Source organism: Helobdella robusta (genome assembly GCF_000326865.2).
Source record: "Helobdella robusta unplaced genomic scaffold HELROscaffold_91, whole genome shotgun sequence".
In the NCBI taxonomy this organism is placed as follows: Eukaryota; Metazoa; Annelida; class Clitellata; order Rhynchobdellida; family Glossiphoniidae; genus Helobdella; species Helobdella robusta.
Window position 1 is genome coordinate 165,510 of NW_008705520.1, and position 13,020 is coordinate 178,529.

Sequence of the window (13,020 nt, forward strand, 5' to 3'; positions counted from 1 at the left end):
CAGGATCTAAAACAAACCCAGCTGAATGGAGATCTGTGTGGAGCATTTCCATCTGTTACTGATAAGTTGACGAATGTTTTGTTTTTTTTATCGTTGAAAGTGTACTGTTCTGTATTTCTAGATCAGCTGAAAAAATTTTCCAGTACAATTTTCCTGTAGATGGAACAGCACCGTCACACATTCGTAAAACAGCTACAAATGGTGCACAAATACCAACAACTTGCTGAACATCATCCCAAAACTTTTGTCGTAATACAATATTAGCTATCTCTTCTCCTTGGACTTTATATGTTTTTTTAAATAGCCATTGTTTGTAATCACGAGATACAACAGTTTCTTGTAATGCGTCTTTGCACTCATACAGTCTTTGCAACATTATGAACTGAGTCGCAAAACGTGTTTCTCCAGGTTTAAGCAACTCCAATTCCGAATGAGATCTGAAATATGCCAAAGATGCATGATGTACCGTTACAAACTTAACAACTTCATGACCATTATCAATTACTGAAGCAATCCACGACAATTTGCCAATATCCTCAAGTAGCAGGTCTAGACAATGCGCTGCACAAGGAGCACAAGTTATGTGCATATATTTTTCAGCAATGAGTTTTCTGGCTGCGACACAGTTTCTGGCACTGTCTGTAATAATCTGAACAATGTTGTCAGCTCCTACCTTTTCTATCTGCTCACAAAACTTGCTAGTGATGTATGAAGCATCTTTGATTTCACCTGAGGTATCACATGCTCCCAAAAACACAACCCCTTCTGGTGTTACAGATAGAAAGTTGATTATTGGCCTGTTTTGGACATTAGACCAACCATCACTTACCATAGTGAGTCCTGTGTTCAGTGTCTGACAAATGACTATTAACACGAAGAGCAACAGATTGGACTTCCTCATCTAGCAAATTTGTTGATATGGCCTTTCTGCTCGGAGGAACGTAACTAGCACCGCACTGTGCTACAGATGTGCAAGCATCTTTAAAGTATTTACTGTCTGCAAGATTAAAAGGTAATCCATTAGCGTAAAACATTCTAGCAACTGCTCTATCTGCAACATTTTTTGCACACTTCTTCATCATGTCTGGCAACATTGATTGCTTACCAAAGCTGATATTATTTGATTTTGAAGAAGTTGATGATGTAGTAAAAGTAGATGATGTTATTTGATTTAATCTGACCAGCTGCTGTTTTTTCTTCTGATCTTCTTGGCGCTTGCTTTCAATTTCCAAAAATTTGGAGGCAACAATGTCAGGAACCTTACTACATTTCTTCAGACCAATTTTTTTATCTCCAATCAGATGACCACGAATTCGTAATGCACCTCCAACAAATTTTCTGTCACAATATATACATTGAATGGTTGGCAAGTTATCCGGTTTGTCATCACTGTCATCACTAACGCAAATTACATGTTGCCATTCAGGCCCTTTTTCCTTTGGCATGATCAAATTTGAAAAGTTTATCAACGATTTTCAGCCTTTAATTATAAATAACTTACGTACGCGTACAAACAGGATACAAATATAACAAACAATCTATCGCTCACAAAAACATTAGATAGTCAGGCACTAGATAAAATAGAATAAAAAGAATTATACAGTGAGAATGACCTAGTTTTTAATGTCGCTTAGGAGAGCATAGATATTATGTCATCAACGGTGGAGTTAATTTGCATCTTAATAAACTTGATTCAATATTTTTAAACATCAAGAAAGGCAATAACATGATAATAACGACGTTATTAAAACAAAGTTTATTGCTATTTAAATGTTTAAATAATTTGACTTTGGAGGCGAATTTTTGCAGCGATCATTTCATAGATATTATAATTATAATATCTATGTTTAAACTTGAACTTTTTGAACTTTATGGCCGAAGAATAAAGTTCAAAAAGTTCAAGACAATAATAAAGTTCAAAAAGTTCGAACGTCACAACTATGGTTGGTGGAGGTGGAGGAGCAGCAACCACCCCAAGATGATGTGTTGAAACGTGTGACCTATAAATGTGAGTGATGTCCAGGTTTACATTAATCCCATATATCCTGTACAGGTTGTGACCTTGGTGGGTGGGACACCAGAATATAGGGTGTAGACCTGTTTGAAGGATGGAATGATGGTCGAGCTGATTGAAGTCACCCCCCAATGAAAAGTTTTGAGTCGCTCCCCACGCAGTGTTAGAGAGTTCATCGATGTAACCCATCATGGTGGAGACTTCGTATGATGGATAACTTGGTGAATGATAGATGGCGCAGAAGAAGTATGGTTCACTGTCAATAATGCACTTGATACAAAGGGTTTCCAGTGCGTTATTGATAGCATGACGCGAAACGATGTGAATTTGAGATGAATAAGATGGATGACTTCAAATAGATAACAACGTCTCCTCAACGCCGCCTGCCAGGACGGTCTTTTCTGAGTGTGTAGCCATCTATTGCGATCAAACCATCAGGGTGGGTGATGACGTGGGGTGATTTTGACTGGGTTGTAAGTCTGGGTAAATTTGATGTTGATGAGATTTGGATAATTAGGTGAGAAGCTTCGACTGGGGTGGTTGCTTCTTTTACTGGTTGATGAAACTACTACTGGTATTGCTGACGATGAATTAGTACTAGGTAGATGGCCCGGGGTGTTGATTTTGAAGTTGTTGTAGAGTGCTGTAGCGATTGAAGAAAAGAGGACAGGTGTTGATGTTGGTGATGATCTGGGTTCAAAATTTTGTTGAGGAAAAGAGTTTTTCTTAGCGGTCTTTTGATGGCGAATTTGTCGGGTAGATAATCAAGCAGTTGTTGGCGTGTGTGTTGGATCATTCGATTGAGGATGGGAGCAATAATTAGTAACGAGTGAAGTGATAAAAACGGATGAGAAAAAAATAAAATTAATAAAACAGAAAACTAGAAACTTAGTGAAAAAATTGAAATTAGCTAAAAATAAAGTGAAATTGTTATTTAAATTAAATTAGAATAAAAAAAACAGTTGAAATTTGAAATTAAAATTGGTTACTATGACGACGATGATAAAAATTTGTTGAATTCATAATAAATTATTAAACGAAATACAGCAACGAAAATTTTCGCAAATTTTAAAAAAGTTGTCAGAAAAAATTAATTATTGTTTTATTGAAGAAAAATGAGCAAAAACTTTAGTTTATAAAGGAAAATTTAGAGATTGAAAATCCACAACACGATGCCGTGTAAACCATAAACATCGCAGACGTAGAATCATGTTCTAAGCGTCTAGAAATGTTAGAAGTAAATAAATATATAAAAACATACGATAATTTTATGAACAAAACTATGAGATTCACCGTTCAGAACACATTCTAAATCAACAAATAAATAATCTTCAGCTATAATGTTACCCTTGAATGTATTGTATATGTTACATCCATTTTAGTTTTCAAACAAATGACAAATTGCTTACCACCATATTTTAAGCATTATTACATAAATAGTCAGTTGTTCAGCCAGGTTTATTAATTACTTGTTACAGAACCTGGTTTACCTTTAATGATTTAAAAATGGCTGTATCATGTCTTAATGGGTACTTAAGTTTTATTTCATAAAACGATTGCACGTAAAAGATATTTTTTGTTTATATTTATAATTCTGAACAAATTTTGTCAATAATTATTTATGATTGGCAATGTTTATTATTATGTTATAAAATGTTGAACTTCTAGTTTGAATATTTTTGGAAAAGTTGGCTAAGCTCAATAAAACGGAAAGCTTTATCTTGTAACAATTATTAATTTTATTTAATCGTTATTTCTTTTTCTATAACACGCTTCAATACATAGAAAGCTATGTCGACACTTGGCTGGCTTTGCCTGAGTTTTTCTATTAAATTAACCCTTAAACACCGAAGAAAAAAAACGTTGAAGTCGTTATGGGTCGAATTGACCCACGGTACATAAAAATCGTTTTTTTGCCACAAAAAATTAATAAAAATATTCTTAATTACAAACAAATTAAATTTAGCAACAACTTTAAACAATAAGTTATTAAAAATTTTAAAAAATTACTTTTAAAACGTTAAAGATTTAAATACTTAAATTTCCTTTTCGCGGCAGGATATGTTAAACTTGTTTATATCAATCATACATTTTTCTCTCTGTATCAAATTAAAAATAAATATGATTATTCTCGTCGCGTTTTTGCTCAAGAAGCTTTAGATATTATCCTTGATGATGATAATGATGATGATGAAAAAAGTGGAATTGAAAGTCTGGGTAGCCTCTCTGATGCTGAATATAAAAATAATGAAAATGTAGATTCAATGCCCAGTTTGTCATCAACATCAATCAGGTCTGTTGAATATGACTTAGAAGAGAAATTTCATGCTGGAAAGTTTGCAGATGAGGAAAAAAATGGAAATAACAGAAATGATGATGACATCCTGGCTTGTAATTTTTGTGAGGATGATTCTAATAGTGGTTCATGTTTGATGACAACTGATATGGAAAGGCATGTATATGAATGTATTGATTCGGTAATTGAAAGGATTTGTGGAGCATATATAAGTGCAGACGGCACTGTGTGGAATTCTAAGCCTTATTTGACTGGGAGAAGACAGTCTGTGAATGTAATGAAAGCAGCTGGAGGACTGAGTGCTTACGGACGTCGTCATTGCACCACTGCTCTCTCTATTTAGCAGATTTTCATTGACAATTCTCTGATCGATATAATTGTTGATTGCACTAACGATAAAGCTGTTAGTTTGGGTGCCAATTTTGTTACGAACAGAGAGGAAACCAACACTTTCATAGGTGTAAATATTTTAGTTGAAATATATAAAGGGAAAGGAGAACCCGTGCGTGCACTTTGGTCAAAGTCAGAAGGCCGACAATGCATCAGACAATTTATGTCAAGGACTAGATTTGAAGAAATGACAAATGCACATTCTGAACAAATGCACATCTGTGCAAAACAATTCAATTTTGTTAATCATTCATGAGTGGAATAGCACTTTTAGCAATTTTATCGCACAGTATGAACGGTCAGCGGAGCAAGTTGTCAATTAACGTGATGGCGATCTCAAGAATCTACTCCACACGGATGAAAGAGTCGGGAATATTTTTTAAAACGTCAAGAAAGCTAAATGATGAAGTTTAGCAGTTATTTTATTTTGATATTTAATGTAATTCGATAAAATTTGATAGAATGTATTATTTTTTAGATTTATAAAATGCCTTAAGATTTCAAAAGTTATGAAAATGTTTTAGTTTCACAAAGAATGTTTAAATTATAAAACTATATATTTCTTCATTTCACAGCTTGGTTGGCAACGCACCTCTTTGTTTTCCATCCTTCTGGACCTGCCTTTTGCTTATTTATTTTACGTTCATTTGGTTTTATCACGTTGTCCTTAAATTTGAAGATGGTTCACCCTACATTAACGTCTCCAACGCAGATTTCTTGTTTAAACCTAAACAATTGATTAAATGCCTACCGAATTATTAACGTTTGTTGGTGTGCAAATCACAAATAATAATTGATACTATAAAATTGCCTTCATCGTTTATCAATTTGTAATTCAATCAGATAAAAACGAGTTATCACGTTAAAAATGGCTATAAAACAAATCTTAATACAGGTAGGAAGAATGTTAACTAACATGAATGCAAACAGGTCTGAATTTCAACAAAGATTAGATTCAGTCAAACGTTATATGGAAGTCAGAAAGGTTAACAAAGAATTAGAAAAAAAAGTAGTCAAATGGTTTGATTATTTGTGGAATCATAATCACTCTTTAGGTTGCATTAAGTTTCCATTAATTATATCTTTTATGTAGAATAAATTATTTATGTTTCCATTAATACATGTTTTGATAATTAATAAATAAATAGAAATAAATAATGGGCTTAAACGTAAGTTATATATGCCCATATCAAAATATCATTAAAAGACAACATAAAGCAATCAAACAACAATGTCAATTTTATGATCATAGAAAAAATCTTTGTTGGCCATATATAGCCTAAGTCAAAATTCCTTTTGAAGTTGGAAACAGTATCGTTTTCAAAATTAATATTTTAAATGATGTTTTGAAGAAATTTAATTAAGTTTAGTCATTGTTCTAAGTGCAGAAATGTGTATAATATGACGTTGATCTAAAATTGAATTAATTCATTGAATAATTAACTAACAATTAGATGGAGAAGCAGCTTTAAATATTCTGCCAAGTAAATTAAAAGCGGAAATAGCAATAAACGTCCATTTAGGGAGTCTTAAAAGAGTTGCTATATTTAAAGAATGTGAAATTGGTCTTTTAGTCGAACTTGTTCTCAAACTGAAACAAACAGTTTTCAGTCCTGGTGATTACGTATGCCGAAAAGTATGTCAACCAATGTTTTAAAAAAGTAATTTTATATTTAAAATTTCATCTTGAAATTTTAAAGGGAGATATAGGCAAAGAATTGTATATTATTAAAAATGGAAAGCTGCAAGTAGTCGGCGATGATGAATCTACTGTTTACGCGACTCTAGGTGAAGGGACTGTTTTCGGTGAAATAAGTGTACTCAACATAGCAGGTAATTTAAAATATTTATAAAGCTTTTAAATAAACATTTATTATTTAGCCATATTTCAGTTTTTCCTGCAGTGGCTTAAATGATATTTGAGAAATAGATTTCTCAATATTTCTGTAAAAATTAACATAACATCAGTACGGGAGTTTATCTAAGACTCCATTCTTGGACTTTTGTTGTTCATTATTTATATTATTGACTTGAGTTTTTGTTCTGCCAAATTAAAATTGTGTAACGTATGCTAAAAATTCTACCGTTTTGTATAAATCTTTAAGAAAATAAGCTCTAATTGCCATTATGTCATCTACTTTTTGCTACCACCGATCAAAATCACGTCGCACAACCTAAGTCAACGCAAACACAACTGCTTAGTCACCGGTGTATTCAACATACCAAATTAAAACAATTATTCATAGACACCAGCCAGACACACTTAACAACCTACTTTATATAAATTACATTTAACATCCATTACTTTTAACGTTGCTCTATTTTCATTTGATTGTATTTTTCATTTTATTACTACTTTTTAACTACAATCTATAATAATTTTTTTCATTTATTTTATTTATTTTTTCCATTCCACTTATTATACAATTTTTAAATAATTAATTCATACAATAAAATACTTAGTATTTTCAATAAAAATACTTAGTATTTTCAATAAAAGACTTAGTATTTTATTATTCTAATCTACCATTCTATTTACTTTGTCATTAATAGTTTTTTTTATCTATTCTGTTTTTTTAGATTTGTTTTTATCAACCAACTAGTATTTTTATTATAGCCTTTATCTTATTACCACATATTCTTTTCCTATATCCATATTTATTCTAGCATTTTTTTCATTCGAACTCAAAAGTATAATAAAATAAGATACAGGATGGCTGTATGGAGACATTTTGGAGTCAAATTAATTTCATATTGTTTCTCGTTACGTAATTATTTACATTAATTTGTTTCTTATTTTGGATGTCTCATACCTTACACGTGGTTACATCCCCTTTGTTTAAAATAGTTTGATTTACAGAATGAAAATAATAATAAAAATAAAATTTAAAACTGATAATTCAGGAAACAAGAATGGAAATAGAAGAACAGCCAATATTCGAAGTTTAGGTTACTCTGACCTGTTTGTTTTGTCGAAAGAAGAGCTCTGGCAATCACTTGAGGAATATCCAGATGCAAGAAGTATGCTTATTGAAAAGGGAAGGCAAATGCTTAGAAAAGATAATTTGTTAAACGATGAGGTTTTCTTATTTTTATTCATTTAATAGATATCTTCATTTAACTGTTCATTTAATTATAAAGGACACAAAAAAACAAGACTTGAATTACGCTAGTACAGAAAGAAAACTAGAGAATTTAGAAAATATATTTCAAACTGTCAGCTGTCGATTAAGCACACTGGTGCAAGAAGCATGTATGATGGAAGATGAGTTGAGTACCAAACTGTTAAACACTGAATTTAAACTGAATTTGGCGTTAAAAAATATTAAAAAAGATTCTTAGGAGCAAATCAACATAAAAACATTTCTATGGTATCAATAATATTTATAAATATTTCATTTATTACAAATTGATTAAAATATGACAGCATTGTATTACAAAGTTCCAATAGTTAAAAAATTGAAACAGAATAAGTTTTAAAATAAAAAAAAACTTATTCATTAATTAACAAAACTTTCATCCTCTAAAACTGTTAAAGCTGGATAAAGTTCTGAAACTAATGTCATTCTTGGATTTATAAATTTTCTTTTTTTCATTGGTTCTGTCATCACAGTCGGTAGCCTTAAATGTTCTGAAAAATTATCCAACATCATTTTCAAAATTACATTTTAAAAAAACTTGTGTTTCAAAAATTTCAGTAATGATTTGTTAAATTTATGAAAAAGAAATTTGCACATAATTTTACAATAGAATATATTATTTTTTAACAAACCATTTTTTGAAATATAATCAAATATATCATCAATATTGTTATTGCTGGGATTTTGATTCCATGTGTTACTATTAGCTTCATCGAATGAGTTTGTTGGGGCGCTGAATGATGAATTAACTCTTTTAACATGGATTGAAGTGGTGTCATTTTTGAATGCAAATTGTTGTTTCGAATTGTTTGCTGATGTAAAAGAGTTGTTTAATAAGCTGAACTTTTTTCGAAACGTTGAAGTGTCGTTATCATCAGAGTTTGACTCATTTGATTGAATGTTAAAAGACGATTGGTAGAAGAAAGGAGGAGACTGGATATTTGCGGCTGCTTCAACTTTATTTTGACTTTTGATGTCATTAACAGGTAGTCTGTGTTTGGTATCGATTCGTTCATTATAATTGTATAGTTTCGCACGCTCAGTCGGAGCCAACCATTTGTATTCTTTTTCATGTAAAGAAGCTTTTCCTGCTTTTTAAAATATTTGGAGATTTATGTTTTAGAATTACGTTTTATTATGCGATAATGTACCTTCAACCCTGTTTTTCAGTAGGATAGGATCACGTAAACATTCCGAAGTCTTTGGGTAAAATAATTATATAAACAATTTGAATTTTCTAATTAATGTAAATCAATTGTTGTAAAATTCAAATCCTTTATTTCTTATTTCCATTTTTTCTATTTTGTTTTAAGTTAAATTACTCTCTTGCTTCAAACTATCCAAAACTATAGAAAAGCGACTTAATGATTTAGCTCAAGTAGTAAAACTAACATAATTAATATTTTATTTTAACTATAGATCTGTTCTAAATTTCTGAACAAAATCACATATTTGTACGCCCGATATAAAGAGCTACGGTTTATGCAAAAAAATAAAAGTAATTTTTGATAAAAAATATGAATTTAATTAATTAATTTATTTATTCATGTGAATTTGTTATGAATAAAAATAAAAAGGATACACAAAAGGGTGCAGCTCTCAACTAGTGTGTGTACTGTCGGATTGAAAAATCCTAGTGAGTAAAACTAACAATCCTCAATAATGAATGTAAATACCACGAGCTAACTAAGTGATTTGTGTGGGCTATATAAGAAACTGCGAAAACTATTCCGATGAGTATTCGGGCTGCTATCCAAACGAATACTATTCTTTTCTTCCCCCGTTCACTGCTCTTTATGGTTTGGTGTTCTCAAACATAAGCGCAACCGCAACAAATCTAACTATACAGTCTAACTTTGGATAAGCTATTGTTTCTTCAGTCTAGGATTATACTTGCTTTTCTGAAGTTTTTTCACACGAGGCGCTAGACAGTTTAATATTAAACTAACAATATAGGACTATGAAATTTTTTAAAGTCAGAATAATATAACAGACTAACAATATAGGACTATGAAATTTTTTAAAGTCAGAATTGAATTTACTGAATTGAATTGTTTTTTTAAATTATAAATTTCATTTTAGCAAGTGTGTATAGTACATATTACGTGTTTGATTTTTTTTCATAAAATGTTTTTTTAATTAGAATGTGCTACTGGCTTTCATGAACTTTACTTTTATTTACTTTATCTTACTTTACCTTACTTTACACCGAATGCTGAGTCAGTCTTGATTCTACTAAATGGTAGGGTTGTCGGAGCAATATATCTAAATTAAACTTATTAATTGGAAGTTAATTGTACTTTTTATACTAATATCATACAAGAGTTTGCTTACTCATAAGTAAATTTACAGTTTACTTTCTATATTTCGACCATCTTGTTATCATTTTAGATTGGCTGTTCTTGATTTTAAAAGATTTTTATTGATTTGTTTAATTTACTTATTTATAAATGTTTGATATGATAATTACTAATAAAAGTCATAGTATGATTATAAAGTTTATTCATGGTATTGGGGCAAGGTGTGGCATTAAGATTTACCTGGATGGTGATTGTAGACTGACAGACTGTTATGGTTTAACTAAAATCTTATGTTTTTAATCATTTAATGAAATCTTTTAATTGAATGGTTTCAACAGCGATTGACATAAACTTATGGTTAACGCCACAGATTTTGGAGCATTGGCCATAGTAAATTCCTGGTAATAGTACCATGAATGTTGCTTTTATTTTTGTTTGAGTTGTTTTGAAGTAATAACTAAATTACATGGCTGGTGTGTGTTAAAGTGTTAATGCTGATTCAGAATTCTTACCTGTCAAAAAGTGAATATAAAAATAATTTGGAAATGTTTAGTTACTTTTTTTTAGTTTAGTTAACTACTTTCAAAAATATGTTTACAACTAATAGTTAAACTACTTATTTATAGCCGAAAAAATTTAACTACAAATATTTAGCAGTTAACTAGTTGCCCATCACTGTCTTTCAGACCCACTGTCGTTATATTACTAATTTTCAGCCTTTATGCCCCATCATTCAATCATGTTATAATTTTTATCTCATTTTCAAATAATTTTTTGGTAAAATGTTTTAATATTTTTTATATTCAGCCAGTCATTCATTTTACTTACCACAGTTCTATTTTTACCATGTGCCTTCAAAAACTGATATCATTTTGCAAATATACGTACATCTTGAAAGAATCGTTTTATGTATTTTCTAATACTTCCTTACTCTTAAATTATTAAATAAATTGTAATGTAAAAAAATTTTAAGTTGAAATTTATTCAAATGTACTAAGAATGAACTAATTTTTATACGGAAATAATGTAATCACGTTGTAAATAATAAATATGCTTTGAAAAATAAGTGTGGACAACAATGTAAACATTTTTTTACAAATCAAGAAAAAATTTTGATGTTTCGATGTATAGGTTGGGCATGCCCACTTTCTTATTTTCGCTGCATATTTGAAATGCGATAATATAATTCAAATAAAAAATAGTTATTTTGTCATTTTTAATAAATTGAAATAAAAGCGTTTTCTTGAAATTTAAAAATTTATTAATTCATATAATCAAATTCAAATTTTACAACCAAATCTCTCACCTTCTCAATATCCTGCATCTTGTGAACAACATTATTTTCTAACACGAGGTTACCTGAACTGCAACTGCTGACAGGATAATTGTAAGGATGGAGTTTCATCGTCTCTGGCTCTAGGTTACAAATGACTGTTCCTCCCTTGCCATCATCTAGTTTCACAATTTCTCGTTTTTTTCGAACATCGTGAGATTTTTTTTCAAACAGGAAATTTATTGCAGCACATTCATTACAATGGCTAAACGATAGACATTTACCAAATTGCAACAGAAATAGGACGAGAATCAGAACAATGAATACAAGTATTGTTCCTAAAACTAACCAAGGCCATAAATTTTCCATCGTCATATTTTTTTGAGCGTTCGTAAAATCTGATAGCATATTAGCACTATTATTAACATTTATATTTGAAAGTTCTTTCAAAGAACCCCACCATGATGACATTTTTTCATATGTTTTATTATTCATTGGTATTATTATTTTGCACAAAGCTCTGTCACTCAGTTTTGTTTCACCGTTATCTGTGACAACGATTTGCAAAAATATTAAAAAGTTCCAATTGTTTCCAAATAAATTAATTTCAAACACATTTGAAAAATTTGATTTCTTATTAATTTTTTTTTTATATAATTCCGGTAATCTGATTTCTGCTAAGGCTTTTAAATTTTTTCCATGAACTTGACCTGATTGTTTATTTACAAAAAAATGTTTACTAATGGTGTTTTTAACGCTACTTAGTGTGTAACTACTAATAATATTTTCTATTTCACTTTTAAATAACAAATTTTTTGAAAAGTTCGATAAATAATTAAATTTATCATCGTTGTAACGATGGTTAGGAATTGGTAAAAAGATGTTTTGTATTTCGTATGTTAGTTCACTGTTAAGTCCTTCGTCGAGGTCGATAGCTTTTATCTTTAACAAATCCTGATCTACCTTTAATGGCAAAAAAATTGACATTTTAAAATGATAAACTAAAAATTAATTAAAACATTTGGAACAATTAACTAAAACTTTGGAAATACAAAAAAATGAAATTTAGCAATGATTTGTAAAAAATGCTATTAAAATAGAAATTTTGTTCAATTGCAAAAAATAATGGTAGAGATTTCAAAAAAATAATAAATTATGCGCGCAAAAATAATTTACAAACAGGATTTTTATGGGCAAAAATAGTCTATTAAGCATATGCTGTGAGCAGAGATTGTTGGAAATTTATATCTGACATCTGTTGTTTGCAACTGATAAGTACTTATTTATTAGTTATTGTTTAGCTAACATATATATAGATCTGACAATACCGCTTTTGTAATAGGTTATTTTACAACTTTTAAATAAACTATTTACTTATTTCCGGTCAATGCAAAAATAAGAATTCTAGATGTTCACCATTCATATATTGAAAAATCTGCTAGTTATGTTCAGATAAATTAAAGTCTAATCCCGATACAAATTGCTGAAAGTTTCAAAAATGGATTACTCTAGTTTCCATGCCATGCATGTTTATTTATCACAACAGTTGCTTCGCATATTTAAATCACTTTAAATAATGTTGGCGTCACTTTAAATCAGAGGTGGAC

At 30.1% G+C, this 13,020-nt stretch overlaps 1 protein-coding gene across 1 annotated transcript in view; it reads left to right on the forward strand.

The window, feature by feature from the left end:
• HELRODRAFT_90895 (hypothetical protein) overlaps positions 1–7,804 on the forward strand; it is a gene marked incomplete at both ends in the record, with an annotated part of 27,458 nt that extends 19,654 nt beyond the window's left edge. The window contains 4 exons of the mRNA XM_009033425.1: positions 5,596–5,755; positions 6,155–6,336; positions 6,401–6,533; positions 7,605–7,804. Of these exons, the coding sequence (XP_009031673.1) occupies positions 5,596–5,755; positions 6,155–6,336; positions 6,401–6,533; positions 7,605–7,804 (675 nt within the window). The remainder of the gene's footprint in view (positions 1–5,595; positions 5,756–6,154; positions 6,337–6,400; positions 6,534–7,604) is intronic.
• Positions 7,805–13,020: the final 5,216 nt, after the last annotated feature.